Source organism: Mesocricetus auratus, unplaced genomic scaffold (genome assembly GCF_017639785.1).
Source record: "Mesocricetus auratus isolate SY011 unplaced genomic scaffold, BCM_Maur_2.0 Super-Scaffold_6730, whole genome shotgun sequence".
Taxonomy (NCBI): Eukaryota; Metazoa; Chordata; class Mammalia; order Rodentia; family Cricetidae; genus Mesocricetus; species Mesocricetus auratus.
The window spans coordinates 93,886,823-93,913,553 of record NW_024429184.1 but is presented as its reverse complement, the minus strand read 5'-3'; the positions used below and the strand labels follow the sequence as shown (position 1 = coordinate 93,913,553).

The 26,731-nt window shown below is 49.7% G+C and overlaps 1 protein-coding gene and 1 long non-coding RNA gene across 2 annotated transcripts; one reads left to right on the top strand and one right to left on the bottom strand.

Annotated features, from left to right (window-relative positions):
- Positions 1–7,482: 7,482 nt before the first annotated feature.
- LOC121138851 lies at positions 7,483–20,499 on the bottom strand. The gene is made up of 3 exons (XR_005875723.1): positions 20,367–20,499; positions 18,142–18,269; positions 7,483–7,822 (listed from the first exon to the last, which is right to left on the bottom strand). It is a non-coding gene; the product is annotated as an uncharacterized LOC121138851 (long non-coding RNA).
- An 18-nt stretch (positions 20,500–20,517) lies between these two features.
- Positions 20,518–26,731, top strand: Arsi (arylsulfatase family member I). The gene is made up of 2 exons (XM_013116764.3): positions 20,518–20,828; positions 24,540–26,731. The coding sequence occupies exons 1-2, from the start codon at positions 20,518–20,520 to the stop codon at positions 25,948–25,950; spliced, it is 1,722 nt and encodes a 573-aa protein (XP_012972218.1). The 3' UTR covers positions 25,951–26,731.

Here is a 26,731-nt window from a genome sequence, read left to right as displayed (position 1 = left end):
GACAGCGAAGACCCTGCTCTGATGGCCACACTGTGTGACTTGCAAGCAGAAAGCATTGCTATTAGGGAAGGGTCTGTGGAAGGCCTCATGGAAATCTGCACAGAGCTCCAAAAGGTGGGCAGGGCTTCACTAAGCAAGGATAATGCAGGCAGTTAGACGTGTGATACCTCACCGCAAAGGCGCTTTTGCTGCTCTCTGTATCCTTGTCGTAGCTCTGTGTGCAACAGAATCACACTTCTGCTTCCATTCTACAGCTGAGGAAACAAGCCCAGGGAAGTTAAGGATGGGTCCCAGAGAGCAGAGCTGGTAAGGCTCTGATCCCAACACAGGAGGTCTTCTCATTATAACCCTGGGCCGCCAGAGAGGGAAGTGCGAGTTCCTGGCAGGTGGGGGTGCAGAAGCAGAACCCTAGGAGAGGAGTGTCAAGGGCATCTGGGGGAGGTGGGTAGTTTTCCAAGGCAGTGGTTTGGGGGAAGGAGACAAAGGAGAAGCTAGCATTCTCCAAGGAGCCAGAAGGCTCTGCGGCAGTCTTGGCTTGGCGGGTGTTCTGGCACAGTACGGTAATTAAGGCCGTGGGCTGTGCTGAGGGGGGCTGTATCTTCAGTGCGATTCTGGATAGCACCCTGCATTCAGCAGAAGAGCTTCCATTATGCTGCAGTAAATAAACATCTGAACTTCTTAACCGCCCTAACATCCAGGCTTATGCCTCTCTGGGGTTACATAACCAGCGCAGCTCAGCTGAGCACGCTCTCTCCTCTGCGCAGGCCTCGCTGGGATGCGGTGCCTGGGAAGGAGGGTGCGGGACAGTCTCACGCCTTGACTTACACGGTCTAACCCAGAATCAGTATGCAGTTGAGGAAAGGCTGGGAACTTACCGTGTGATCTCACTAGCCACGAAAAAAGCAGGAGAAGGTGTCTTTCCGGGAGACACAGAGGCAGAGAGTCTGAAAGTCCATTGAACAGTACTAATAATGTCCAGGTACCAACTACAGTAACTGAGATACATGCAGTGAAACCTCATCTTACCCCGGCTGACTTTGTGGAGGGCTCAGTTCGCCACTCCTGGGCCACCAGCACCCCTCTCACACCCATGCATGGGTGGATGCCTACGGAGGAGCCAGAGCTCCTCAGGAGACAGCCACTTTGTGTTTTGGGACAGGGTCTCTCACTGGCCTAGAGGTCACCATGTGAAGCTAAGCTGGCCATCTCTCTTTCTGCTGTGCCGGGATCACAAGCAGATGCAACGTAGGTCCTTGTATTCACAAAGCAAACCATCTCCCCAGATCCCATTTGTCTTTTTTTCCACAGTGGTGAGAGAACAGCTCCAAGCTCAGTTCTCAAGACAGCAGGAGCTGCCAGCCAGCAGTTACTGACATAATTGCCAGGCTTCACCTGATAAGGAGGTGTGTTCACAATAGTAAATAAGTCACTTCTTTTGACCAAGGGGATTTAATGTAGCCAGGCGGTGGCAGTGAAGGCCTTTACTCCCAGCACTCAGGAGGCAGAGGCAGGTGAATCTCTGAGTTTGAGGCCAGCCTGGTCTACAGAGTGAGTTCCAGGACAGCAAGGTTACACAGAGAAACCACGTCTTGAAAATTGAAAAACAAACAAAATACAGTGGGCTTTAGGTTAGAGGGCATGGGTTTAAATTCTAACTTCTGATCTTGAGCATTCAAAGTCTTGAATCCTCGGTTTTCTATTTGTGAAAATGTCAGTCACCAGAGCAACCGTACCACAGGGTGCTTGGGAAATGCTGGTTGACCTTTTATGAGATGGCATGACCCATTATATTCTCTGGTGGGGCACCCACGCCTCCCTGGCCTCAGTCTCTCAGGCTCAGAAGTGGGTTCATAGGATGATCTATGGTAGTCTTAGTCATAGACACAGTAGATTCACACTCTCGAAGGCTGGGATAATTGGACTCCTTAGGCAGAAAGAGAGCCCCAGAGAACTTGGGGATCCCTCCTTCCCTGCCCCGTGCCTCCCTGCAGGTGCTGGGCTGGGGCTGTGTCTCGCAGCTGTGTTTGCTCTGTCTAGTAAAAGCCTTAGTCATAAACAGCAGAAAGAGGGTGACCCCCCCCACGCTCCTAAAAGGCTTGTCCTAGAGGCCTAGGCAAGAAAAGGCTCCTTGTGTCTGGGTGGGGCCGGCTATGCATTCCTCGGGTCCATCTGCTTGGCAGACTGGCTTCTGGCGTGCAGCTGATGGCCCTTATGAAGCGGTGAGGCACAGGGCAGCCTTGGTGTGGTCTCTGCTTCTCATAAGGCCCTGCTGGGGTTGTGGGGCCTGGGGGGCACAGCAGCCTGCACAGGACATGGGGTTCCACTTTGGGAGGCAGCTAAGCCCTGCCCAGCTTAGTTCTGCTTCCAGTGTTTAGGGGCTTGCTCTGGTACCTCAAGCTACAGCGTTTAGCAAGCATCTTGTCCTTGCCTTCTTTGCCCTTATTACTCTGACCCTCCCCTCATACCAGCCTCTAACCCTGTAGGGCAGTGGTTCTCAACTCTCCTAGTGCTGCAACCCTTTAATACAGTTCCTCACGTTGTGGTGACCCCAACCATACTATTATTTCCATTGCTACTCCATAACTGTAATTTTGTTACTATACATAATAAGCACTTAATAAAAATGAAGGAACGAGCCAGGCAGTGGTGGCACATGCCTTTAATCCCAACACTCAGGAGGCAGAGACAGGTGGAGGGATCTCTGTGAGTTTGAGGCCAGCCTGGTCTACTAAGAGAGTTCCAGGACAGCCAGGACTACACAGAGAAACCTTGTCTGGAAAAACAAAAACAAAAACAAAACAAAGCAAGCAAACAAACAAAAAAGACAAAGGACCGAATGACTGAATAAAGAGGACACAAGAAGAGACAGTGCATTCTATTATCTTAATCACAGCCACTGATTCCCCAGACCTTCTCGGGGCCCGGTGCTGTATGAGGCTTATCAGACTTCCATCTAGTTCTGTAATTCTGGAGAGGTGATGCTGGCTTTCCCGTTTTTTCCAGAAGCCTAGAGAAAGTCAAGTACTTATCATGGTGACACTAAGCAAGAGGCAGATTTGAGACTGCAAGTCCAGCAACCAGTTAGTCTGTGGCAGCTTGGCTTTTATCCCCTGGCCCTGATACCCAAAGGTAGGGAGCAGTTTGTCTAAAGAGGGGCATTGGGGTGCTAGGGAGGCTTTTTACTGCCTCCATTGTCCTCTCCAGTCCTCGAAATTGCTAGAACTTTTGCCTGGTCCACCCTCACAGAGAGCATGCAAGGTTAACAACAAACAGCCAGACAGCAGAGGTGGCTGGGGTCTCTGAGTCATGGAATTCTTATGACCTCACGGGTCAGTCAGCTCCCAGGCCTTCAGGCTAAGCCTGAATCCACTCAACAGGCTGGCACTTTCACGTCAGCTGGCTAGAGGACATTCCAGGCTCACCAAGACTTGCAGGAAGAGCCTGCGGCTGAGCTGGAGGGCTCCGGGCTACCAGGAATTCTGCTGACTCACGTAGCAGGCTTTCGGTGACTCAGAGGCTACATAGGCTCAGTCCTCTGGAAGGGACAGGCGAGGGTCTCAGTCCAGTACTAGACATGCCCAGTGGACTACACACATCAGCGGTCGAGAATGCCTAGCTCAGAGACAGCAGGCACCTCTTCCCGGCCAACCCTTTACTCCTCTATGCACAGGGCACATGTACATGCAGATGGTGAGCCCTGGAGGGCTGCTATCCTTGACTAAGTTCATAAAATGGGTGAGAGACAGGCGAGGCAGGGCTTCCAAAACCAGAATCAAGTCTGGACGCTGTGTGTGCCAATTCTCTGGGCTGAGAGTCGCAGGTTCTAGTCCCACGCCTGAAACCCATTCACTGTGAGACCTTGTGTCTGGGTGGGGTGAGCTATGCATTCCTTGGGTCCATCTGCTTGTCAGACTGACTCCTAGCATGCAGCTGAGGGCCCTTGTGAAACAGTGAGACACAGGGCAGCTCTGACACGGTCTCTGTTTCTCATAAGGCCCTGCTGGGGTTGTGAGGGCTGGGGGACATAGTAGCCTGTACAGGACTGTGATATGATGTCATTTTGCACACCTACAGCCCACCCCGTTTCTGCATCTATGAAGGCCAGCTTCTAGAGGACAGGATGCCCTGTCACCTGCTGGACTTTTACACATTCTATCCTCTGCTGATTCTTCAAGGGCCTGTGCAATGCTACTCATCACTTCCAAGCCTTTCTGAAGCTTCCGTTTGCAATTCATCTCCCACAGATATTAAAATGATGGCAAGAATCTACAGCTGATGACATAAGAAATGTCTGAAATACACTGTAAAAAAATCAGAAGATAGAATAAAATGTATTGCTCTCCATATATACCGCTCTATAAGTAGAAACGCATAGGGAACAAAGTCTAGTGGGATATGTATATATACATGCATGTTAATTATGATAATCTCTGAGTCATGAAAATCAGGTTGATCTTCACTTTTCTGAGGTTTTGAAATTCGCATGCAACAGGAATATTGCTCCCATAAACAAATAATTGAGCTTCTTTTCATTGAAGAACTTTACCTGTCCTTCTCTGACACTGAGTTGGTCTGGTTGCCCCTAAATTGTTGCCTGTGTTTAATTAGGTTCCTCCTTCTTGCTTCATGGCTGTGACAAAACACCAGAGGACACTGACTTGAAGATCAACAGATTTGCCTTAACTCAGAGTTTCAAAGATCTCAGTCCATGGTCACTTGTCTCTATCGCTCTTGGGCCTCCGTGAGGCAGTCCATCATGCCAGAGCAGAGCCACCCACTTCCCGGTGGCCGGGAGGCAGAGAGGAAGATGGGTCAGAGAGCAAGCTGCGTCCTTCAGAGGCGAGTCCCTTGGTGACCCACTTCCTCCCACCAGGCCACATCACCTAATAGCCCATTCAACAAGAACTCATGGTGTTTTCCTGATCCAATCATGGCTCAGGCACACGCTCAGCTGGAGATCAGGGCTCATTAATGCTAGGCCTCATTCTCCTTGAAACGAAAGAGTTGTGCTCTGTAATGTCTAAGCTAACATTCTTCCTGATGGGAATTTTACAGTTTGGGGCTGGCCAGAGAGCTCGGTGGGTAAAGGTGCTTGCCGCCACCAAATCTGACAGCCTTAGTTTTATCCCCAGGACCTACAAGATGGAAAGAGAGAAACAACAACCTTCACATGTGCCCCGTGGCATTTTTGCACCTGTGAATGCATGCACAAATCATTTTTAAATGAGCAAACGAAAGTTTCAAAAGCTAAAAGAGAAGTTATATGTCTTTGATGCCTAGTAAGGCACTGCTAGTTCTTGCAAGTGTGTTAGCACCATTTAAGAATGAAAGGATCTAAATCTAAATAGCCACGCGTAGCCAGAACTGCCATGTTGGTGGTTACTGCTAAGCTCCCCATACTTTGATAGTCCCTGGAGTCATCTTATTTATAGAACTCAAGTTTCGGTCTCTTTAGGCATGTGATTCCTCGAGCCATCTGCCTTCAATGGGAACTGCTATCTCATCTCTAAATCCCACCCCTAGGCTATGTTCATAGGTTAGAGTGGACACTTGACTCAAATTTAGCCAATCAGGGTTACTCTCTGGGGATTTTTAAAATTTTATGTGTTAAAATTGATATAATCTAAAACTCAGCGTTCTAAGGCAGATAATCCAAGGGCATTTAGTGCATTTATACTGCAATCATAGTGAGCTAATTCCAGAACCTTTCTGCCATCTCAGTGGGAAACCCTGCCTAGTCCTGCTTCCTCCAGCCCTTGGCAATCACCGACCCACATTCTATTTCTATGGATTTACAGTCCCTGGATAGTTCACGCACTATGTGAACTTCTGTTGGTGGTTTCTTTCACTCAGTGTAGTGTTTTGGACGTTCATCTGTGTTGTAGGTACATTAAGACTCCATTCTTTTTTATAGCCAAGTAATATTCTACTGTATGTATTTACTAATTTGTATATTCATCCCCTGAAAGGACATTTGTGTTCCTTTCACCTTGGGGCTATTATAAATAGCACTGCTGTGAATATTCATATGAATGTATCTATTTAAGTCCCTGTTTTCAATTATTTTGGGTGTTTACCTAAGAAGGGTGTTGCAGGGTCCTATGCTTACCTTTGGGAGAAACTGTCAAACTGTTGGGCACAATGGCTGCCCTGTTTTACATACCAGCAGTGGGGCACTTGAACTTGGGCCTTCCTGGTACTCTTGATGCTTTACATGCAAGAGTGGAAGTTATTCCTAGAGTTGTAAAGGCAAAAGCTGAGCAAGTCCCAGGCACACCTGAAGCTTGCCTTTGTCCTGTGTCTTGGTTACACTGCTAGAGAATCCCACTGTTTGCCTGCTTGCCGGCAGGTTTTGTCACTCAGAGAGTCCTGACGGACTTCTTAGTGTCGTGAGGTCTTCATGATTCAGGTTATGCTTGAGGGGAGAACACAGCACAATGGAGTCTTCGTGAAGACTCCACAGCTTGACCTTCAATTCTTCTTACTCCTCCCAGGCCTGGAGACAGGACCCCTGGCAGAGCCTAGACGCAAACTTGAGCCCAGGCAGTTCATATGACTGGAAGGAAGGCGGAAGAGGCTTGTGGTTAAGGTGGGTAGGAGATGGGTTGTGTGGGAGATGGCTGGGGTTCCCCTGAGGACAAGGTGGAAAAAGGAAATCAGAGGGAGGCCAGAGGCCAGGCGGGGGTGTAGGGAGGTGTGGGGGTGGAAAAGAAAATCCGGCAGGGTTGCCAATGTTTAGATGGCCTTTCCCAAGGTAATTGAGACAGCTTGTCTGTGGCCAAACACAGAGGCATGTTCTTCAGGTTCTGAGGAGAAATAACTCCAGTTTCGTTTTCTGGGTGCAGGGAAGGAATGGAGAGTGATGGAGAGGGCAGTTGTGGAGGCAGAGACCAGGCCACTCTGCCCCTTGATTCTCCAGTCTTACATCTGACCTTCAGCCCCATCCTCTCCTCTGCCAGGAGAGAGCACAGGCAGTTGTCTTTCTTAATAGAACCCGGGAAGCACAGGGTCCCGGGAGAAAGGCCCTAGGAATGTGTGAAGGGCAGCCCAGGCTGCCTTTCCTAGGGGAAAGGCCTAGAGGGCAGAAGCAACCAGAGTCTGGAGGAGGAGGAAGAGGATGAGTAGGAGGAGGAAGAGAAGGATGAGGAGAAGGAAATGGAGCCACAGCTGTATGTTGGCTGTGCCTTTGATGGGAAGTGATTTCAGAATTATCATCTATACAGAGAATAGAAAGATTATCTACCCTACCCCTTGCATGCCTGGTGAATTGAAGTTCTCTCTAGTATTTTTAAACAGTGTGTGTGTGTGTGTGTGTGTGTGTGTGTGTGTGTGTGTGTGTGTGTGTGAAGAGGTAGAGGGTCACTTACCGGCCTTGGTTCTCTCTTTCTACCACGTGGGTCCAGGGGATTAAACTCAGGAGTCAGGCTTGGCAACGAGTACCTTTACCACCTTTACACACACACATAACACACCCCACTAGCCACCTTGCAGGTCATCTTTTTATTTTTGTGAGCCGGAAATCCGGGCTTCACGAAGGGCCATGCTATATGGTCTCTCTCATTACCCTAGTTTTCTAGAACCACGTTAATGAAGCGCCTCAAATCAGGCCCCTTAGCCAACAGAAGCGTGCTGCCCCACAGTTCTGCTGGCAGTCAGAGGTGAAGATGTCAGCAGGATTGAGCCCCCTCAGAGCTGAGTGGGCTGGTTCCTGCCCCTCTCCTGGCTGCTGGCAGTTTTCTGGCAGTCTTCCTGTGTTCCTTGGCTTGCAGAATCCTCACTCCATCATCATGTGGCAGTCTCCCTCTGCGTTTCAATTTCCTGTCTTTAGAAGGACACCAGTCATAGCAGACCAAGGATCCATCCTGAAGACCTTTTTAAAACATGGCTACCTCTGTAAAACCCTTGTTTCCTAATAAGGTCACGTTTTCAAGGATTTCAGATCCAACATATCTCTGTGTAGCCCTGGCTCTCCTGGAACTCACTCTGTAGACCAGGCTGGCCTTGAACTCACAGAGATCCACCTGCCTCTGCCTCCTGAGTGCTGGGGTTAAAGGATGTGCCACCACCACCTAGCATATTTTTAGAAAAAATTATTAATAATTTACTTCTATTTAATGTTCATTGATATTTTGCCTGCATGTATGTCTGTGTGAAGGAGGCAGAAGCCCTGGACCTGGAGTTACAGACAGGTGTGAGCTGCCATGTGGGTGCTGGGAATTGAACCCAGGTCCTCTAGAGGAGCAGTCAATATTCTTAACTGCTGAGCCATCTCTCCATACACCCCCACACATATCTTTTATAAAAAAATACAATTTAATCTATAGCATGATGTGTACTGTACAGCACTATCTTCCAAGTGGAATGGCAGCTATGTTTTGTTAAGATCAGCTTGTGTCGGGGGCTGGAGAGATGGCTCAGGGGTTAAGAGCACTGGTTGTTCTTCCAGAGGTCCTGAGTTCGATTCCCAGCAACCACATGGTGGCTCACAACCATTTGTAATGAGATCTGGCTCCCTCTTCTGGCCTGCAGCATACATGAAGACAGAAAACTGTATACATAATTTTAAAAATCTTAAAAAAAAGAGAAAAGATCAGCTTGTGTCTGCTTGCAAAGAATCACAGACCCTATCACAAACAAAACAAAAAAGTAATGACCACAGTTGGGGCTCGTTGACTTTTGGCAATGACATTCCCTCATAGAAGGAGGGGGTGGGGAGGGTCATTTGATCCTCCACTGAGTATCCAGTCACTCCTTCCAGCTAGTTACTTGTAAGCCTGCCCTAACTGTGCATGGTCTTGGAGGGTCTCAGGGAGGGTCTGGAGTACACAGACTAGGGAAGACTAGTGGAGGGGCTCTATCGGTGCAGCCGTTAGGAAGCCATCACCCATGCTGGGTGCATCTGCTTTAGGGTCACCCAGGCTCTTGTTTGTAACCCCTCACCCACACTCTATAATTCAGTCAGATAGACTCGTTGATTCTCTAGAGTGAGCTTTGGTAGAACCAAACTGATTTGTCATTGGGACATTTTGGAGAGGTTGTGAGCATCACAAAGTCCTCCTCCATGGAGAAAAACTCTTGAAACCCCATCAGAAAAGAGAAAAAAATCCAATTATGGTCCATTTGTAACTGTATACATTCTATTAGAAAGACTCTTTCTGATGGGAACTAGTTCCCACTGTGTCTAAGTGTCTCTGAGCACAGAGCCTTCAACTCCCAATTTTATAGGTATTATGGTGGAAGAATTTTCCACAGCCCAGTGTTTTGCTCCTCTGATTTCACTTCTCTTCTATTAATGTAATGGGGCAATACAGGGCAAAGGTTCCTCCATCTTGGATTCTGGCTGAGGCCTTCCCCAGGTTTAGCTAGAGTCTGACCTTCTTGATGGAGACTTCCGTGGGAAACTACCCAAGGCTGTTCTAGGAACCAAAAAGTCAGGATGTCCAGCTCATTCATCTTAGCTTCTGCTACAACTGTCCTCTTCTCACTCTGCTAAGGCCCCACTGCAGCTGCTGAGTGAGATGCCTTGAAGTCTCTGCCCTGAAAAACCCTGTGTTCTGGACACAGGGGGCCACACCTAGGTCCCTGGGCGTGGTCTCACCCAGCTGGAATAAAGACTTGTTACACACTGTCTGGACAGTCATCTCTGATGGGCTACCTGTAATGTTTGGGCCCAGTTTCTGGGATCTTGAGGTGACCACTCAGACACAGCAAACTGAAAGTCTTTCTTTTTTAATTATTTGTTTGTTTGTTTGTTTTTTTTTTTGAAACAGACTTTCTCTTTGTAACAGTCCTGGCTGTCCTGGAACTCACTCTGAGATCCAGGCTGACCTTGAACTCAGAGATCTACCTGCCTCTGCCTCCTGAGTGCTGAGACTAAAGGTGTGTACCGCCACCACCCAGCAAAAGGCTTTCTTCTAAGAGGCTGGGACCACACTCTGTGTTTGGGATACACGAGGCGGGTGGGCGGGGAGGGGGGGAGAAGGCAGCTGACCAGAACAAAGACTTTGAATCGGCTATACACTGTGTCTGAATGGTCATCTCTGGTGAGCTCACTGTAAAATCACTTCTATTAGACACTGAAGGATACACTGGCATCACCATCTAAGCTTAGAACCAGCACCTTTGTGTTGCTATACAATGTAAAAGTCATCTTACTGGCCATCAAGAGTCTTGAGAGGGCGGGAGAGCTGACTCAGTGGCTAAGAGCACTGGCTTCTCTTCCAGAGGACCTAGGTTCAATTCCTATCACCCACATGGTAACTCACAACTGTCTCTAAATCCGACACCTTTCCACAAACATACATGCAGGCAAAACACCAATGCACATGGAATAAAACTAAAGTTAAAAAACAAAAGGAAACAAAACAAAGCTATACTTAAAGAGTTCTGAGAGACAAGAATGAAGAATTAAGCATACATGGATGTATTAATCAAGGTTCTAAGGAACAGAACTGATTATTATTCAACCATGTCTCCTGATTGTTTGTTCAGTTCAGGAGACTGGATGTCTCAGCAGTCCCAGTCTGGTATTTGAGTCCCAGGGAGTTCCTAGAGAGCTGTAGTCTTTATAGCCTGCCTGGGCTACTTATCCAGACCCTCTCCCAAAATAAGAAATAAAAAGGAGACTGGGATGGAATTCAGCAGGAGAGCACTTGCCCCAGGCTCTGGGTTCAGTTCCCAGCACCACAAAAATGAGTAAACCAATCACTCAAAACACTTTCAAATGAAAACCCAGAATTGAGTCCCTTTGGGCAAATTTTGGGTCCTTTTTTTTTTAACTGCCATTACTGAATTAGTCATTGGGGTTAGGACCATAACCCTCTGATGATCCAAGTCTGTTCCTAGAGTTGACCCACCAGTGGATAACGGAGTAGTTTGTCAAGGAAACTCTCCATTTTGTCACCAGGAAAAAAGAAATGACTGTGACAGACAACAGGTCTAGCATACTTACTGTGGGACAAAAGACAGGAGAGCTGGGCAAACCTTCTGAGCCTAGGGCTCCCTGTGCATAACTGATGCTTGCAGCACTAATAAAATTCAGCCCACCCTTGCTTCCTTCTAGGAGCAACTGTGAGGTCCTAGGGAGATCAAGAGTCACAGTACCAGCTCACGTGGAGGCATAGGCAGGCAGGGCTGCATGAAGTAAAGCCTGTTTATTTTTATTTTCATTTGCATAGCCATCCATCCTGCTGATAAAAGGCAGTCTGGGAGAGGTTACAAGGCTTGAACACTGTCACAGGGCCAGGAAGGGTGGAGCTGGCGTTGAAAGCAGTGCCCTCAAGCATGAAGCTATATATAAACTGTAAATAATTTTACAGGCATAAGGGATTATTAGTAACGGCCTGTGCTGTTAATAATAGTAATTTTTTAAAACCCTGAAAGGGAAATTCAAATAAATTCAAACAAATGTTTGTTTAGCACCTACTACGGGCTCACCAGGGGCTCGGAAGGAGACACATAACTAACTGTGAAACAGGCTTGCTCTGATCTGTAGAACCATAAACAGGCCCCAGGGGGTGTGGAAAGGGAAGGCCAGGAGGGCTTAGAAGGCTCTCCTGGAAGACGAGGCTTTCAATTGAACTTTAAAGTTTAGTGTGTGTGTGTGTGTGTGTGTGTGTGTGTGTGTGTGTGTGTGTGTGTGTAGGGGGTCACCAGTACTGATGTAAAGAGTTCTTGGATCAGGGTTCAGTATTTCTATGCAAAACAACTTTCACACCAGCAGGAGCTTCAAAAGTGATTGACTAAGTTCACAGCAGCAGTTACCATGGGAACAGAGGCATGCTTCATCCTGTCATTAGTGAGCATCCCTGGCTTCTAGCTGTCTAGCCAAGGCCAGGAAGGGGGAGGGGGGCTGGGCTACAGTGCCCCTTAGAAGAAAAACTGGACAGGACTGCCACCTGGGCCTGGGAAGATAGCAAAAGGAGGCCTGTGTCTCCTTAGTGACATACTGAAGGAACCCTAGCAGGTCATGGGAACTCAGGAAGGCACTGGAAGGACAGGATCACCAGCGGGTAACAGCTCACCAAGGATGTCAGTGTTCAGGGTAGCTTCCCTGGGCCTGAATCAGTCACTCCCACGCCCACTCAGTCCTCCTAGGACCTCCAGTGTCCTAGAAGGGGTGTTGGTTTGTTATCTTTACAGGGGACACTGTAAGTACAACCTTGATTGACAGGCCTGGCAATGGGAGGGCACTGTGAGAAGTTTAATAAAGCAGGCACTGGGATTGAGTCAGGCCTAGGTTCAAATCCTAGCATTGACACCATCTAGCTATTTCAGTTTGGGCAAATTGCCTGCCTTTTCTGAGTTTCTTGGTTTGCTCTTCTGTGGGATAGTTCGTAGGACTGTGTGAGAATTAAGTGAGACAGTTGATTTATAAAGAGTCACGCAGGCTGGGCGTTGGTGGCGCACGCCTTTAATCCCAGCACTCGGGAGGCAGAGGCAGGTGGATCTCTGTGAGTTCGAGGCCATCCTGGTCTACAAAGCGAGTTCCAGGACAGCCTCCAAAATAATACAGAGAAACCCTGTCTCAAAAAACCAAAAAAAAAAAAAAAAAAAAAAAAAGAGTCACGCAGATATTTATTGCCTGGTACACAGAATTGCTTTGTGAGTGTGTGTATGCATGTCCGTGTGAGGGTTAAAATCTGTGTTGGTATGCTTGCAAATGCACGTGTATATTTGTACATGTGTGTACCCATGAATGTGTGTGCCCATGCATGTGTGTACCCATACACGTGTGTACCCATGCATGTGGAGGTCAGAAGACAGCCTGAGGTCGTGCTCTCAGGTACCATCCTTTATGTATGTATGTTTGTATGTACTCTTGAGAGGCTCACTCACTGGCCTGGAACCTTCTAAGCAGAATTCCTGACCCTAGGAACCTACGACGTGTTTCTGCTTCTCCAGTGCTGGGATTCTAAGCAAGCACTACTATGCCTGGCTTTTCTTTTTTTTAAACACAGGTTCTGTAGATCAAGCGTGCTCGCAGGACAACGGCTTTACTGACTGAGTTCTCTCTCCAGCTGACACTATTGCTTCTGGATGCCAACTTGGTATGAATTCAGGGCCCCCTGCCCCTTGCAGGACCTCCTTATAGTTTGTGCTAACATCCTGTTTCAAGTAAGGTAGATGATGACGATGAAAACAGAGTTGGTGCTGGAACCCGTTTGCCTCCCATGTGCCCAAGAACTGTTCTACAGAAGGGATGGAGTTTGTATTGAATGCCAGCCTTGAGCATTTCGCTATAGGCAGTTTGGCCCATTGAAAGTTTTGGAGGAGGAAAGCGATGGGATTTTGGCAATGTGATACCTTAGTATTCTGTGTGTGTGTGTGTGTGTGTGTGTGTGTGCGCGCGCGTGCGCGCGTGTGCGCGCCAGCTCATGCACACAGGTCTCTGCGTATGGAAGCCAGTGGTCAGCATCAGATATTTTAGTCAACTACTTACTACCCTATTTTTGTGACAGGGTCTCTCACTGAGAACCTGGAGCTCGACAGTTCAGCTTAGCTGGCTGGGGTGACCCAGAGATCTTCCCTTCTCTGCCTTGCCAGCACTGGGACCACAGGTGTGTGCTAGCATGCCAGTTTTCATTTTTTAAAAGCTATTTAAGATTTTTATTTTTCTAAGTGGGTTATCATCTAGTGAACTCAGGTCCTCATGCTTTATAGACTGAGGTATCTACCCAGCCTGACATTCTTTTTATTTCTCTGAAACTTAGGTTGGGGACCAGGGGACTAGAGGCCAGTCTGTACCTCTTTCTTGGGGAAGCCTTCAATTTGTCTTGATAATCCTACTCTGTTTCCCTGGGATTTTTACCTTTTTCTTTGAGAGAAAGAATGTGTGTATATGTGTGTGTGCAGAAGAAAACTTTGGCTGACCGTTGAGGATGGTGGCTTCCAGACATCAAAGTGGGCAGAGCCCCGGATGGATGGGCTGGAGGCAGGCCTGAGTCCCTTTAGGTTTTCCTTCCGAAGCTGGCAGAAGCCCTGGCGGGAACTTCTAAGACCCAGAAAACAAGTCCTTTCATGTGGCCTCCCTTTGAGCTGGCCTCTGGGTGGGGTCGGGGGCGGTGGGTGGAGGGTGGGGTGCGTGTGGAGAGGTGAGGCCACAGTCAGGTTGGGAAAACAGATTGGCCAGTGGCTGTGAGCACAGGGCGCCCATTGTGCAGCAAGCTCTTGCTTTCAATAACTGGCTCTGAAGAGTGTTTCATTGAATACCAGAGAAAGGGGCCATTGAAATGTCTGGGGCTGGGCTCCACGAAGGGTTAACAACAGGGGCTAAGTAGCTGAGGCTCTTGCTGCTCCTGGCTTAGACAGATGTTCCATACAGGAATCCTGATCATTAAGACGGGACTCGGGGAGACCACTCCGAGGGAAGAAAGCAAAGGTCAAGAGAATGTGTGGATTCCTCCAGAAATGCTAATGGGGGTCTCCATATAGGGAAGGAAGAAGCCCCCTCTTTCTTCTATGAGTCACATTGTCCAAGTAATACTTAGTAAGCAACAGGCCCCCTTGGGGACAGACAGACAGACAGACAGACAGACAGACAGACAGACACACACACACACACACACACACACACACACACACACACACACACACACACACACACAGAGCTTACCTCTCCGGGACTTTCTGAGACATACTAGATGCTCCACCAGTCTCCATGGAACAGCAAGCGTGGCTTTCTTAAACCACCCCTCATCTTTCTAATGGTCATTAACTATTATAATTACAACTGTCCTCCCGGAGAACATGGGCAGTCTGGCTAAGAACAGTTCCTAAGTCAGGTGACTGGGGAAATCTGGGGGCATTTCCTCCAAAAGGAGCAGCTGGTTAGAAGGTCACGGCTGGGCTGTCAGAGGGCACCAGAAGTGGGGTTCAGTACCTTATCCCCAGGACACCATGCATTGTTTGCAGCTCTGGAGAAGTGTGTGACCAGAGGTGGTGACACCTTTGAGATGCAGGCACCTGTGTGGAAGCTACAAAGAACAGGAAGAAGGTAGATGACTGTGATGGGCACACATGCTGGCTTGCTGTGAATAACCTCCAGTGTCACAATGGTGCAGCTCCTTGGTGGCCACAGGTCCCTTGGAGGACTTTACTCTTTCCAGAACCTATATCTGCAGGGAGGATGTCCTGCAACTGAAAGGGAATTTCCACTGTGCACTTTCATATTAACCATTCTGGATTAAAACAGCAGAGCAGGGGCCTGAGAGATGGCTTGTTTGGTAAAAGTTCTTGCCATGCAAACATGAGGATCTAAATTGGATCTCCAGGACCCACGTTAAAAAGCTGGGCATGGTGATGCACCTGTGATCTGCTGGGAGGCAGAGCCAGCAGGATCCCTGAGGCTCACTGGTCAGCCAGCTTAGCTGCTTCAAAGAACATGGTGGATAGTGTCCTGAGGAATGACATTCTGACCTTTGAGGACACAGACGCAGGCGTGCACGCGCACACGCGCACACACACACAAACACACACACACACAGAGTGAGGCATTCCTTGGCTTTCTTATAAACAGTCTCTAGAATAGGATTCAAATGCCCTATCACTTCCTCCATGCTGGGAGATGACTGGGCAAGGCCCCTGGGTCTGTTCTATGACTCTTTGCTATAGCGCCATGTGTTCCCAAATTCCCAGGCTTTTGGAATTCACCTGTCTGATTTTGTTTATTCATGTATTTCTTTCTAGTGCTTTTCTGTGTGCCTATGTTACTATAAAATAGGCGATCGCCTCCAGCCACCTTTACATATGTCCTCCAAGCTGTGTATGATACTCATGGACTGGAAATAAAACAATATCCTTGCAAGAATCATGTACAAAGTAAGGGGCAGAGGCTTAGAGTGAGGAAGGTTTGGGGGTCTCCCTTCCTAAATAAGGGGCTGGACTCTGTGATATGTCGAAGCCTGCTGTAAATCTTGTAAATCTCTGATATGTCCAGCCTTTCAAATGCCCTTCAGTGAGACGATGTCAGCATGCATAATCAGTAGATAGAGTCTTTGCCAAGGATTATAATTAGAAGGACGGATCTAGCTACATATGAAATAAGATCATTTTAGTTCAAAGCTGACTAAATATACATATATATCTATTGTCTCCCATGCATGCATGCTGTGTATGTGTACACACACACAGAGATGTGCACAGATATCACAGTGACAGAGTCACAAAACAGACTCATCCTGTTTTTGATTTTACTATCCGTGCCCTAAGAAGCTGCCTTTGAGACAAATGACTTGAATAATGACACTTCTAAGTTGGAAGGACCTTTCAAAGTCCTTTCCTATTGCTTTCCCTTGGTTCAGGAATCTCAAACAGGTGGGCATCTTACTCCTTTCTTGCTTAGATCTGGGAATGGGGAACTCACTTTTTTCGGAGTCTCACTTCATGGGTGGAAATGAAATCTCTGACAGCTAGGAAGTAACAGAGCTACACCCCTGCCATGTCTGATCTGCATTTCGTGGGAAGATGTTAAGTTTCTTGCAGTGTTTTGATGTGGATGTCTTGTGGGGGATAAGGGATAGGAGCACACTTATGTGAATGGGAAGCAGCCATTACTTGAGTGAGGTGGGCATCCATGATGGCAGTCATGTGAGGAGCAGCTAGGTCTGGAGGCATCAGAGTGTGCAAAGTCTGGCCTGGTGGTGGTGGTGCACGCCTTTGATTCCAGCACTCGGGAGACAGAGGCAGATGGATCTCTGAGTTCGAGGCCAGCCTGGTCTACAAAGTAAGTTCCAAGGCAGCCAGGGCTGTTACACAGAGAAACCCTGTCTCGGAAAAAACAAAACAAAACAAACAGCGAAAAAAGGAATGTGCAAAGTCTAAATTGATCACTCAGAGAGTGACATTGAACTTGAGATACTTTAATATTCTGTGTGTGTGTGTGTGTGTGTGTGTGTGTGTATGAGCAATGATGGACCTTATCCCAGGAAAGAGGGCAAGTACCCTGGGAAAGACATAAAAGATAACCAGCTCATTTTGAAAGCCACATGACCTGGATCTGCATTACACTGTGTGTTTATTTCCACCCTGTGGTCTCTGAGCCTTTGGAGACAGCTGCCTGAAATGTTCCACCCTGGCATCTTAGTATTTAAGAAGAAGCCTCGGGTCTGCATTTATTTCCCTAGAGTTTTGATGCAGAACGATGACTTCTGAGACACACTCTAGGTTTCCACTCTGGCTTTAGGGATTGCCAAAAGACTCTTAAAAGAAATATGGATATTGGGAAGCAAGAGCTGGGCCCCAGTAGAGCTCAACCCGATGGTAATTCACCCATTGCTGATGTCCTTTTGTTAAGCGAGCTGCCAGAGTGTGCTTACAAAAGTAATCCCTTAAATTGGCCTAGAGTCTGTGTCTGAGTGACTTTAACCCACAAGAGTCCTTAAGTGTATGGAGCAGAACAATCAGCTATCCATAGCCATTGATTGCTGACTCTGAGAGGGACGCTTCACAGAATGTGGCTGTGTATCTCATTTGTGTGATTAACCCATTTCACAGATGGAGAAGTTGATAGGGAGGAAAATCAAATAACTTGTTGATACCAGACTCCAAGTAAGTGGCAGGATTTGAACCTAAACAGTCTGATGTTGGAGCCACAATCCTGTCCTCTAAAATATTGTCTGTATATGACAGCCTCATGGAGATATGCAGCCTGTGATCCCACCCTCTTAGGCCATTTTGGGGGGCAGACTAAAACTCCAGCCTGTTTACCTTGCCATCTCTATGTATGAGCAAAGGGAAGGCCACCTTGGCCAGTGGTCTGGGGCAAATGTAGAGACTGCAAAGCCCTTGTCCCTGTGACCTCTAATGACTTGTCCTCCTCACCTTCTCACCCAAGACAACCTTACTGAAGCCCCCGGAAGCACCATTTTAGCAACCCTTCCTTCAAGAGGCTGTGCTTTTCCTGTCTGTCCTCAACATTTCTTTTGCCAGAACAACAGGCTGCTTTCCCTTTTGATAAATCTGGTCACCCTAAATATGGGGCTTGGAGCAAACAGGAGCACTGGCCCCACGCAGCCCTCATTTCCAAATGCAGATTCAAATTGGGCTGCTATTTTGGAGGTCTGGTTTCCTTCCACACACAGTGGTTTTCAGTAAGAGGGGAGGAATCTTGGCAGGGAAAAGGTGTTAGGAGGGAAGATGTACCTGGGAGTCTTTGTTCCTAAGATCCTGGCCCTTGAGAGAAGATCAAATAACAGTCGCACAACAGAGGGAAGTTTGGCATTGGCATCCCCTTCGTTAGTCGTCAGGATCCATGTCAAACAGCCGAAGTCCTAGGAGTAAGGAAGCAGCCTAAGGGTCATCAAGATGGCTCAGCAGGTAAAGGCATTTGCCACCAAGCCACAAGCCCTGAGTCTGACTCCCACAAGTTGTCTTCTGTCCTCCACGCAAGGGTCGTGGCAGTCTCAAACCTACCCACATAATACCACAGAGAACTAACTAAATAAATGTGGCTTAGTAAAAATTGAAACTATGGACGGATAGCCTCCAAAACAATACAGAGAAACCCTGCCTCGTAAAAAAAAAAAAAAAAAAAAAAAAATCGAAACTAATGCAGAGCCGCATTAGGGTCCCGATACCCCCTAAAGGACAGTACCACTGTTGTGTCCAAAATGACAGTCTGTGGTTAGCTCAGGCTGGATGCTGACAAGGAAGGAAACTGGAAGGATGGGTAGTGGAGACAAACGCCTTCTCTCAGCGTTCCTCGGAAACTGTGAGATGGGCTTCTGTCAGCCAGGACAAGCCACTTCCCTATCTCCCCTGCCTGTGGCCAGCAGGGCATCTGGTTCTCTATTGGCAAGTGCCTGCAAGCGCATATCAAAACACATGCTAACCTCTGTGTTCCTTTGGTCCCCATTAACAACACTGTCAGACATACCAAAGCCAGGGCTCTTCTGGCCCGCCAGCCCCGCTCCTGGCTCTTCTTGCCTCCCCCACTCTCACTCCCCCCCCCCATGCGAATTCCCAGGCTCTTCCAGTCTACAGCACCCCTCCCAGCAGATTTCCCTTAAATAAAACTGCCCCTCTTTACACCTGAGATAGCCCTGTGAGATAGCCCTGGCCCTGGCCTTCACCAGTCTGCTACCTTCTCTGCCTCCCCCTCCCCCTCCCCCTGCCCCGTAGCCATGGCAGCTTTGGACTCCTCCAAATGTCTCTGGCTATTCTTTTTCTACAACCTGAGAGATAAACGCCCAGCAGTTTCATCTTTACAATAAACCTTTCTTCTTTGCATCCTCAAAAGTGGTCCAGATCAGTGGTTTCACTGCAGCCTTGTGCTTACAGGCCAAAGTTGCAAACGGGCACTCGGTGCTCAGCTGGGTTCCCTGTGGCCTAACCAGTACCTAAATTAGTGGCAAACACTCAACGACCTGAACAGTTATCCCTGTCTCATCATAACACTTGGCTTGACTCTGCCAGCTTATCTTCTCAGAGGGGAGCTGGCCTAGGTGATCCCGGAGGCCCATTCAGCCATTCACTCATTGCATTCATTCATGCAACAGGGCGGGGTGAGCTCCTATTGTACATGGAGGAAGCCAATGGTTAGAAGATGTACACGACGCCTCTGCCATCTAGACTAGGGCGTGCACCCTGCCAAGTACCCTATGTGCGCTGAGAAACGGTGTGAGGACAGTGAAGGACAGGGAGCTGGCAGAGCCACAGGGAGCTGCCACTCAAGCAGTACCTTGCTCTGTGACTTAGCATAGTTAGCCCCTTGTCATCTCAGGACCTCGGTCTCTCCATCTCTAGAAATGACCTAGTTGGCTTGGAAAACGAACTCGACTCTTCTAGGGCTGGCATTCATATGCTAAGACTCCATGATCAAGGAATGTCTGGCCGGACCATTCCGGAACTGTTCCACTGGATTCCAAGCAATCCCCCTCCTTTCTCTGGCTAGTGCTGGCCAGGAGCAGGCCTTAGAGCTGGCGGCCACAGGGCCTGGGCTCTCTGCCCGGGGGCGGGGCCCTTTTCAGCGTCCCACCCCTTCACCTGGGGCTCAGTTCGGCAGATGTTACAACTTTTTTCGCCCTCTCTTGGGCTGTGTCCCTTCCCAGGCCCGCCCAGCCGATGTCTCCCTCCCCCTTCCCCTGTGGGGTCCTGCCCACCTCCCTGCGGGGAGCACTGCTTTGCGGGGACTCCGGGCGGGGTCAGAAGCTCAGATAGGGGAATTGGGGGTCGGGGAGGGAGGAGAAAGGGAAAGCAGAAGCGGGAGAAATTAAGAGGCGGGAGGGATCGGGGTAAAAAGGCAGCGAAGAGTCCCGGGATGGTGGAGAGCACTTTCGGGACGCCGCCACTCCACGACTCGGGCTGGCCGGGCTGAGCAGGCGGAGAGGGAGCAGGGGCTGCGGGAGGCGACTCAGCGCGGGCCTGACCTTCCTGGGGCGTCCTGCTGTTCCTTCGCGGGTCCCGGACGAGACCCCCGGGGGCTCTCACTGCATCCAGGAGGGCGAGCAGGAAGCGGGGCGCCCTTGGCGCTGGGGGCTCTTAGGCCCTGGGAGCCCCGCTCCCGGGTTCGGCGTCGCGATGCACGCCCTTTCTGGATTCTCCCTGGTCAGCCTGCTCAGCTTGGGCTACCTGTCCTGGGATTGGGCCAAACCGGGCCTCGTGGCTGATGGGCCTGCGGAGGCCAGCGATCAGTCTTCGGCAGCTCCATCACAACCTCCTCACATAATCTTCATCCTCACCGACGACCAAGGGTACCACGACGTCGGCTACCACGGCTCAGATATCGAGACCCCAACGCTGGACCGGCTGGCAGCTGAGGGCGTCAAACTGGAGAATTATTACATCCAGCCCATATGTACGCCTTCTCGGAGCCAGCTCCTCACTGGCAGGTAGGCACGGCCCATACCCGCGGGACTGGGTATCCAAATCTCCAACGCACGCGGCTGGTAGGTTGCAGACCCGCGGAACAGCCCTCCCTGTGCAGTGACCCCAGAAGCAGGTGTCATGGGCTAACTGTGCCTGTGACATCCGTTAGATCATCGGTAAGACCCTCACCTTCTTTGGGCCTCAGTTTCCCAACCTGCATATTCAATGCTTGTGACCTATCCCGCTGTTCTAGGACAATCACGTTCCACACACGTCTGTTCCTTTCTGTGTCAGAGGAATCTTTTACTCTTATTTTGAATTCTTTGTATATTGACAAATGTGGAATCAGTTTAGAAAGAAATCACTTAACTTTCAGTTTCCTTGTTCATAAAATGGAGTGAAGGACAGTTTCTATCTTGAGAAAGAATGGTGAAAGGTGAATGAATTATACCCAGCCTTCCTGACTCTCAATAAATGGCAGCCTCTGTCTTTATTACTGGAAATATTCTGGTCCCATGCCTTTGATGGCTCCATGGGGAGAAGACAAGGAATTGGTGAGATGAGACCTTAGCCTGAGGCAGGCTGCTTCACTTCTCCAAGGCTCCAAGTTTTTCAGGGGAAGAATCCTCCCAAGTTGTCTGGAGAGACCCCCCCCCCCCCGAGCGTTGCACCCTCTTGCAGTGAGCCGTTCCCTGGTGGGGCTGGGAATTACAGAGTGAAGGAGCTGGGAAACAGGAGGGCGCTGTGGAAGGCAAACTCCGTTCACGTAGGAGAAAAGCCTTGAACTGGGCTGAAGCTGATACTCCTTGGAAGGAAACCGCAGCAGCATGCTCTGGGATCCCTACTGAGATCTCAGGGCGGGAGCCCACCTCTCCCTGTTTCCTGGGGAGACAATGAGGCATGGAATCAGTGAGAGGGGTTGCAAAGTCAGATGCTAGGCTGGTGTCAGGGAGCTGGAAATCAAACGGCAGTGTCTTTCCTCCCTTTAGCTGCATCCAGAGTTTAGATCCAGTAACTGTGAAGAGCAGGAAGAGGGAGGGGTGGGAGGTTTGTGTTGCAGGTGTGGCTTGGTAGTGGCGGTAGACCCTGGCACCGGATAGTGCCTAACCCCCTGAAGAGGGAGGAAAATCTGCGTTCTGAGTTTTGCCATTGTGTTTCTCTCCCCAGAGCAACATGACTCTGGTAAGCAGCTGAATGGGCAGCCAGGGCAGCACTCCAGGCTCTTATTGGTGAAGTTAACAGAGCGTTACAGGGCCAGCGGGTGTCTGTCCTCCACCCCTGGCAGCCGTCTCCGTCTGACAGATGCTTACTCCATGGCTTCTGCAGCCAGTCCTGTTCTGTGGACCCGGAGAGAGCCAACGTTTCTCATGTTACTCACTGAGAAATGGACTTTGGCAAGGCTTGGCTGGCCCACCCACATTACAAACCAGGGCTTCAGGCACGCCACCCTGATGCAGAGACACTGACCCAGGAGTCTGGACCCTAGGATTCTTCTCCAGTCAAATCCAATCATTTCTCAGCTTGCCTGAGCCCTGGAGAAGCTGCATCACACAGAGATTTTGAGCATGAGGGTAGACCTGGGTTTAAAACACAGTTCTGTCTGCCAGCTGTCTGACTTCTGGCCACATGGTACACTGCGGGGGGTGGGGGAGGCTCGGTTTTGATATTTGTAGATTTGGGGTTGTGATAATGTTCCGTCCGTCTGTTTTTCAACAGAAGTTTAGGTTGGTAAGATGGATCAGCAGGTACAAGTGCTTGCTGTGTAAGCCTGGTGATCCGAGTTCAATTCCTGGAACCCACTGTGGAAAGAGCGCTCAGTCTGGAAAGTTCTCCTCTGTCTTGACATGTGCATGCAACACATCACACATATAACACACAACACACACATATACACAATATCCTACGCACACCCACCCACACCACACATACACACACAACATACTCACACAACATACTCACACAGCATACTCACAACACACACATATACCACACATACACACACAACACACACATATACCACACATACACGCATATTACACACAACACACACACACACACAAAATACACACACATAGTGCAGGAGAATTAAATGAAATAGTGGCACAGTCTTAAGAATGGCCCTAAGATAAGGAAAAACTGGGATCATATACCAAGTACTCAGGCTTTGGCTAACTCAGCAGCCTAGGGGTCAGGAAAGGTATGGGATTCTAATTCCCTTGTCACATTCCAGTTGGCTGATTTACTTGCAACTTTTAAGATACCTTAAACAAATCACAGGAGTCTCTGGCCACAGCAGCGGAAGATGTGATGTGAATGTATGAAGGAAACCCAGGATTCTGTTAGGCATTTACTGCGGTGTCTTGGCCTGTGTGTAAGGGCTTGGGCTCACAGTAGGCACACCAGGCATGAGGGGCTGGTCTCCATAAAACCTGGGAGTAGGGTGCCTCTTAGGGATTTCCCATCCCAGCCGGCTCACTCATACTTGTAAACATCAACTGGTCCCACGTGTGAGGAGGTGTGCAGCGTACTTTGCTTGAAAACACTGCTGCTCAGACTGTTTGAACTCACGTTCAAGTCTCAGCCATGTCCCTGACTGCTGAGTGACCCTGAGCAAAGCCCCTTCCTTCCTCTGACCTTTATTGTTGCTTTTTAAATTTTTTTATTTGGTTTTATTTTGTGTGTGTTGGTGTCTTGCCTGCATGTATGTCTGTGTGAGGGTATCAGATCCTGGAGTTACGGACAGTTGTGAGCTGCCATGTGGGTGCTAGGAATTGAACCTGGGTCCTTTGGAAGAGCAGCCAGTGCTGTTAACTGCTAAGCCATCTTTCCAGCCCCTGTTGCTGCTTGTTTTTTCTGGCTCCATACTGTCTGAATTGATTCATTCATTTGCTCATCCATCCATCCATCCATCCATCCATCCATCCATCCATCCATCCATCCATTCCATAAGTAACTGAGTGGACTTTAAGTATCACTGGGATGCTCAGAATACAAAGACAATCTATTCTGTTTCATTCTACCCAAGTATATACAACTGTAGTCCCAGGACCAAGTAGACACTGAAGATGTGCACCAAATCCCTGGTTGGGAGGGGAGGAAGAGGACCAAGAAACAAAGTAACTCCTTCTTTGAGTGAGTTTTAAGAAATTATAGAGGGAGTAATACTGTGGTGGCTTCCAAGGAGGAGGAGTTTGCCTGGGAGACCAGGATTTGGTCTACCCAGGCTCTGTTCTAAACAGCTTAGGGCTCAGGGACTCGGGTCTGGAGCCTCTCTCTGCTGGGATACTAGTCATACTAGTCACACGAGTCATCGAACTTAGTTTTCTTATTTGGGAAGTGGGGATAATAAGGTGTCTTTCCTAGTTTGTGATGAAGGTTTGGCGAGCAGGATTCAAAGAGAGTGATGCTGAAACACACAGCTCAAGAACTTGTTATTAGCTCTTACTGCTGTCATTAACAAGCCTGGTTCAACTCACCAGCATTAGCTTCCTTCCTGGCTGTGTGGTCCAGGGTAGTGGCTTAACTGTTCTGAGATGCGGTTGTTCTGTCTCATCAATAAGCTGGCAAACCTACTTCATTGATGTGAAGATTTGAGATAATGTATTGTAGGTGCTTAGCTCTTTGACAGTATCTGGTGCTTTTGTCACTGCTCTTGTTGGTGCCGGGGGTTGGTTATCGGGAGCAGTGGTCCGTAGCTCACTTGAATTTCCCATGTGTCCATCCTCTACCCCCAGGTACCAGATCCACACAGGATTGCAGCACTCCATCATCCGCCCACGCCAGCCCAACTGTCTGCCGCTGGATCAGGTGACGCTGCCCCAGAAGCTACAGGAAGCGGGGTACTCCACCCACATGGTGGGCAAATGGCATTTGGGCTTCTACAGGAAGGAGTGCTTGCCTACCCGCAGGGGCTTTGACTCCTTTTTGGGCTCCCTCACGGGCAATGTGGACTACTACACCTATGACAACTGCGACGGCCCAGGGGTTTGTGGTTTCGACCTGCATGAGGGTGAGAGCGTGGCTTGGGGTCTCAGTGGCCAGTACTCCACCATGCTCTACGCCCAGCGTGCCAGTCACATCCTTGCCAGCCACAGCCCTCAGAAGCCCCTGTTCCTCTATGTGGCCTTCCAGGCAGTACACACACCCCTACAGTCACCTAGGGAGTACCTGTACCGCTATCGCACAATGGGCAATGTAGCCCGGCGCAAGTACGCAGCCATGGTGACCTGCATGGATGAGGCTGTTCGCAACATCACCTGGGCCCTCAAGCGCTACGGTTTCTACAACAACAGCGTCATTATCTTCTCCAGTGACAATGGTGGCCAAACTTTCTCAGGAGGTAGCAACTGGCCCCTTCGAGGACGCAAGGGCACTTACTGGGAAGGTGGTGTGAGGGGACTGGGTTTCGTCCACAGCCCCCTGCTCAAGAAAAAGAGACGGACCAGTCGGGCCCTGGTGCATATCACGGACTGGTACCCAACTCTGGTGGGACTGGCGGGTGGCACTACATCGGCAGCTGATGGATTGGATGGCTATGATGTGTGGCCAGCCATTAGCGAGGGCCGGGCCTCGCCACGCACAGAGATCCTACACAACATTGACCCGCTCTACAACCATGCCCGGCATGGCTCCTTGGAGGGTGGCTTTGGCATCTGGAATACAGCCGTCCAGGCTGCTATCCGGGTGGGAGAGTGGAAGCTGCTCACCGGAGACCCAGGCTATGGTGACTGGATTCCACCACAGACGCTGGCCTCCTTCCCCGGCAGCTGGTGGAACCTGGAGCGGATGGCCAGCATCCGCCAGGCTGTGTGGCTCTTTAACATCAGTGCTGACCCTTACGAACGAGAGGACCTGGCTGGCCAGCGACCTGATGTCGTCCGCACCCTGCTGGCTCGCCTTGCTGATTATAACCGGACGGCCATCCCTGTGCGGTACCCAGCAGCGAACCCTCGGGCCCATCCGGACTTTAATGGGGGCGCTTGGGGGCCCTGGGCCACCGATGAGGAAGAGGAGGAGGAGGAGGAGGAGGAGGAAGGCAGGGCTCGAAGTTTCTCCCGGGGCCACCGCAAAAAGAAATGCAAGATTTGCAAGCTTCGATCTTTTTTCCGCAAACTCAACACCAGGCTGATGTCCCACCGGATCTGATGGCTGGGCGTGGCAGGGACTCCCAGCTCCCACTCCGATACTGTCCCATTGCTGCGTCTCAGGGAGAAGACCAAGGTCAAGTCTCATCTGCAGGCGTGTGGAGGGAGCGCACAGAGCCCCTTAGCTGGATCTTATGGAGCTTGGGGGGAGGGCACCAAGCAGGCAGGGATGCCTGGGTCTCTGTCCTGCCGCTCTCCTGACGTGTTTGTTCTGTGACCTCCGGTTACCTCCATTCTGCCTTGGTCTCCTCGCCTCTAAAATGAGCTCTGGTGCCTTTATGGCTCCAGTGTACACCTGTGACTGGGGCCATGGCAGACCTTGCCGACCTCATCACCTTCCAGACAACATGAGTCAGTGGCCTTCATTCCAGGTCTCTGTGGTGCTACTGGACATCGACTGGGGCATGGCTGCTCGGTCAAAGGACTCAGTGAGAGCAAACAGTATAGGGTATGGGAATCTTTACATCCCCAGAGCCCCGGGATGTGGAAGCTTAGTGGAATACAGCATCCAGGGGAACCTGGCTGGGCCCTGAGCAGCCGCCTAGTGAGGTTGGGAGGGGGGAGGGGGGAGGGGGGGACACAACTGTGAAAAGAGTCTTTGAACCAATCATCTCCTTTGCCCTTGGGCACAGTCCTTTCCCCCAGGGCCTTGACTTCCCTACTTGCTAAGGGGTGGGGGAATGCTAGCCCTGGCTTGGCCTACCTCACACTGCTGTAGAAATCTGGCCAAGCTAATGGCTGTGGAGGAGACTGTGAACTTGATTAAAGTGCCATCACCCACA

Coding starts and splice junctions, on each gene's coding strand:
- Arsi (XM_013116764.3), top strand. CDS start 20,518: ATGCACGCCCTTTCTGGATTCTCCCTGGTCAGCCTGCTCAGCTTGGGC. Junction 20,829..24,539: donor AGCCAGCTCCTCACTGGCAG/GTAGGCACGGCC, acceptor CTCTACCCCCAG/GTACCAGATCCACACAGGAT.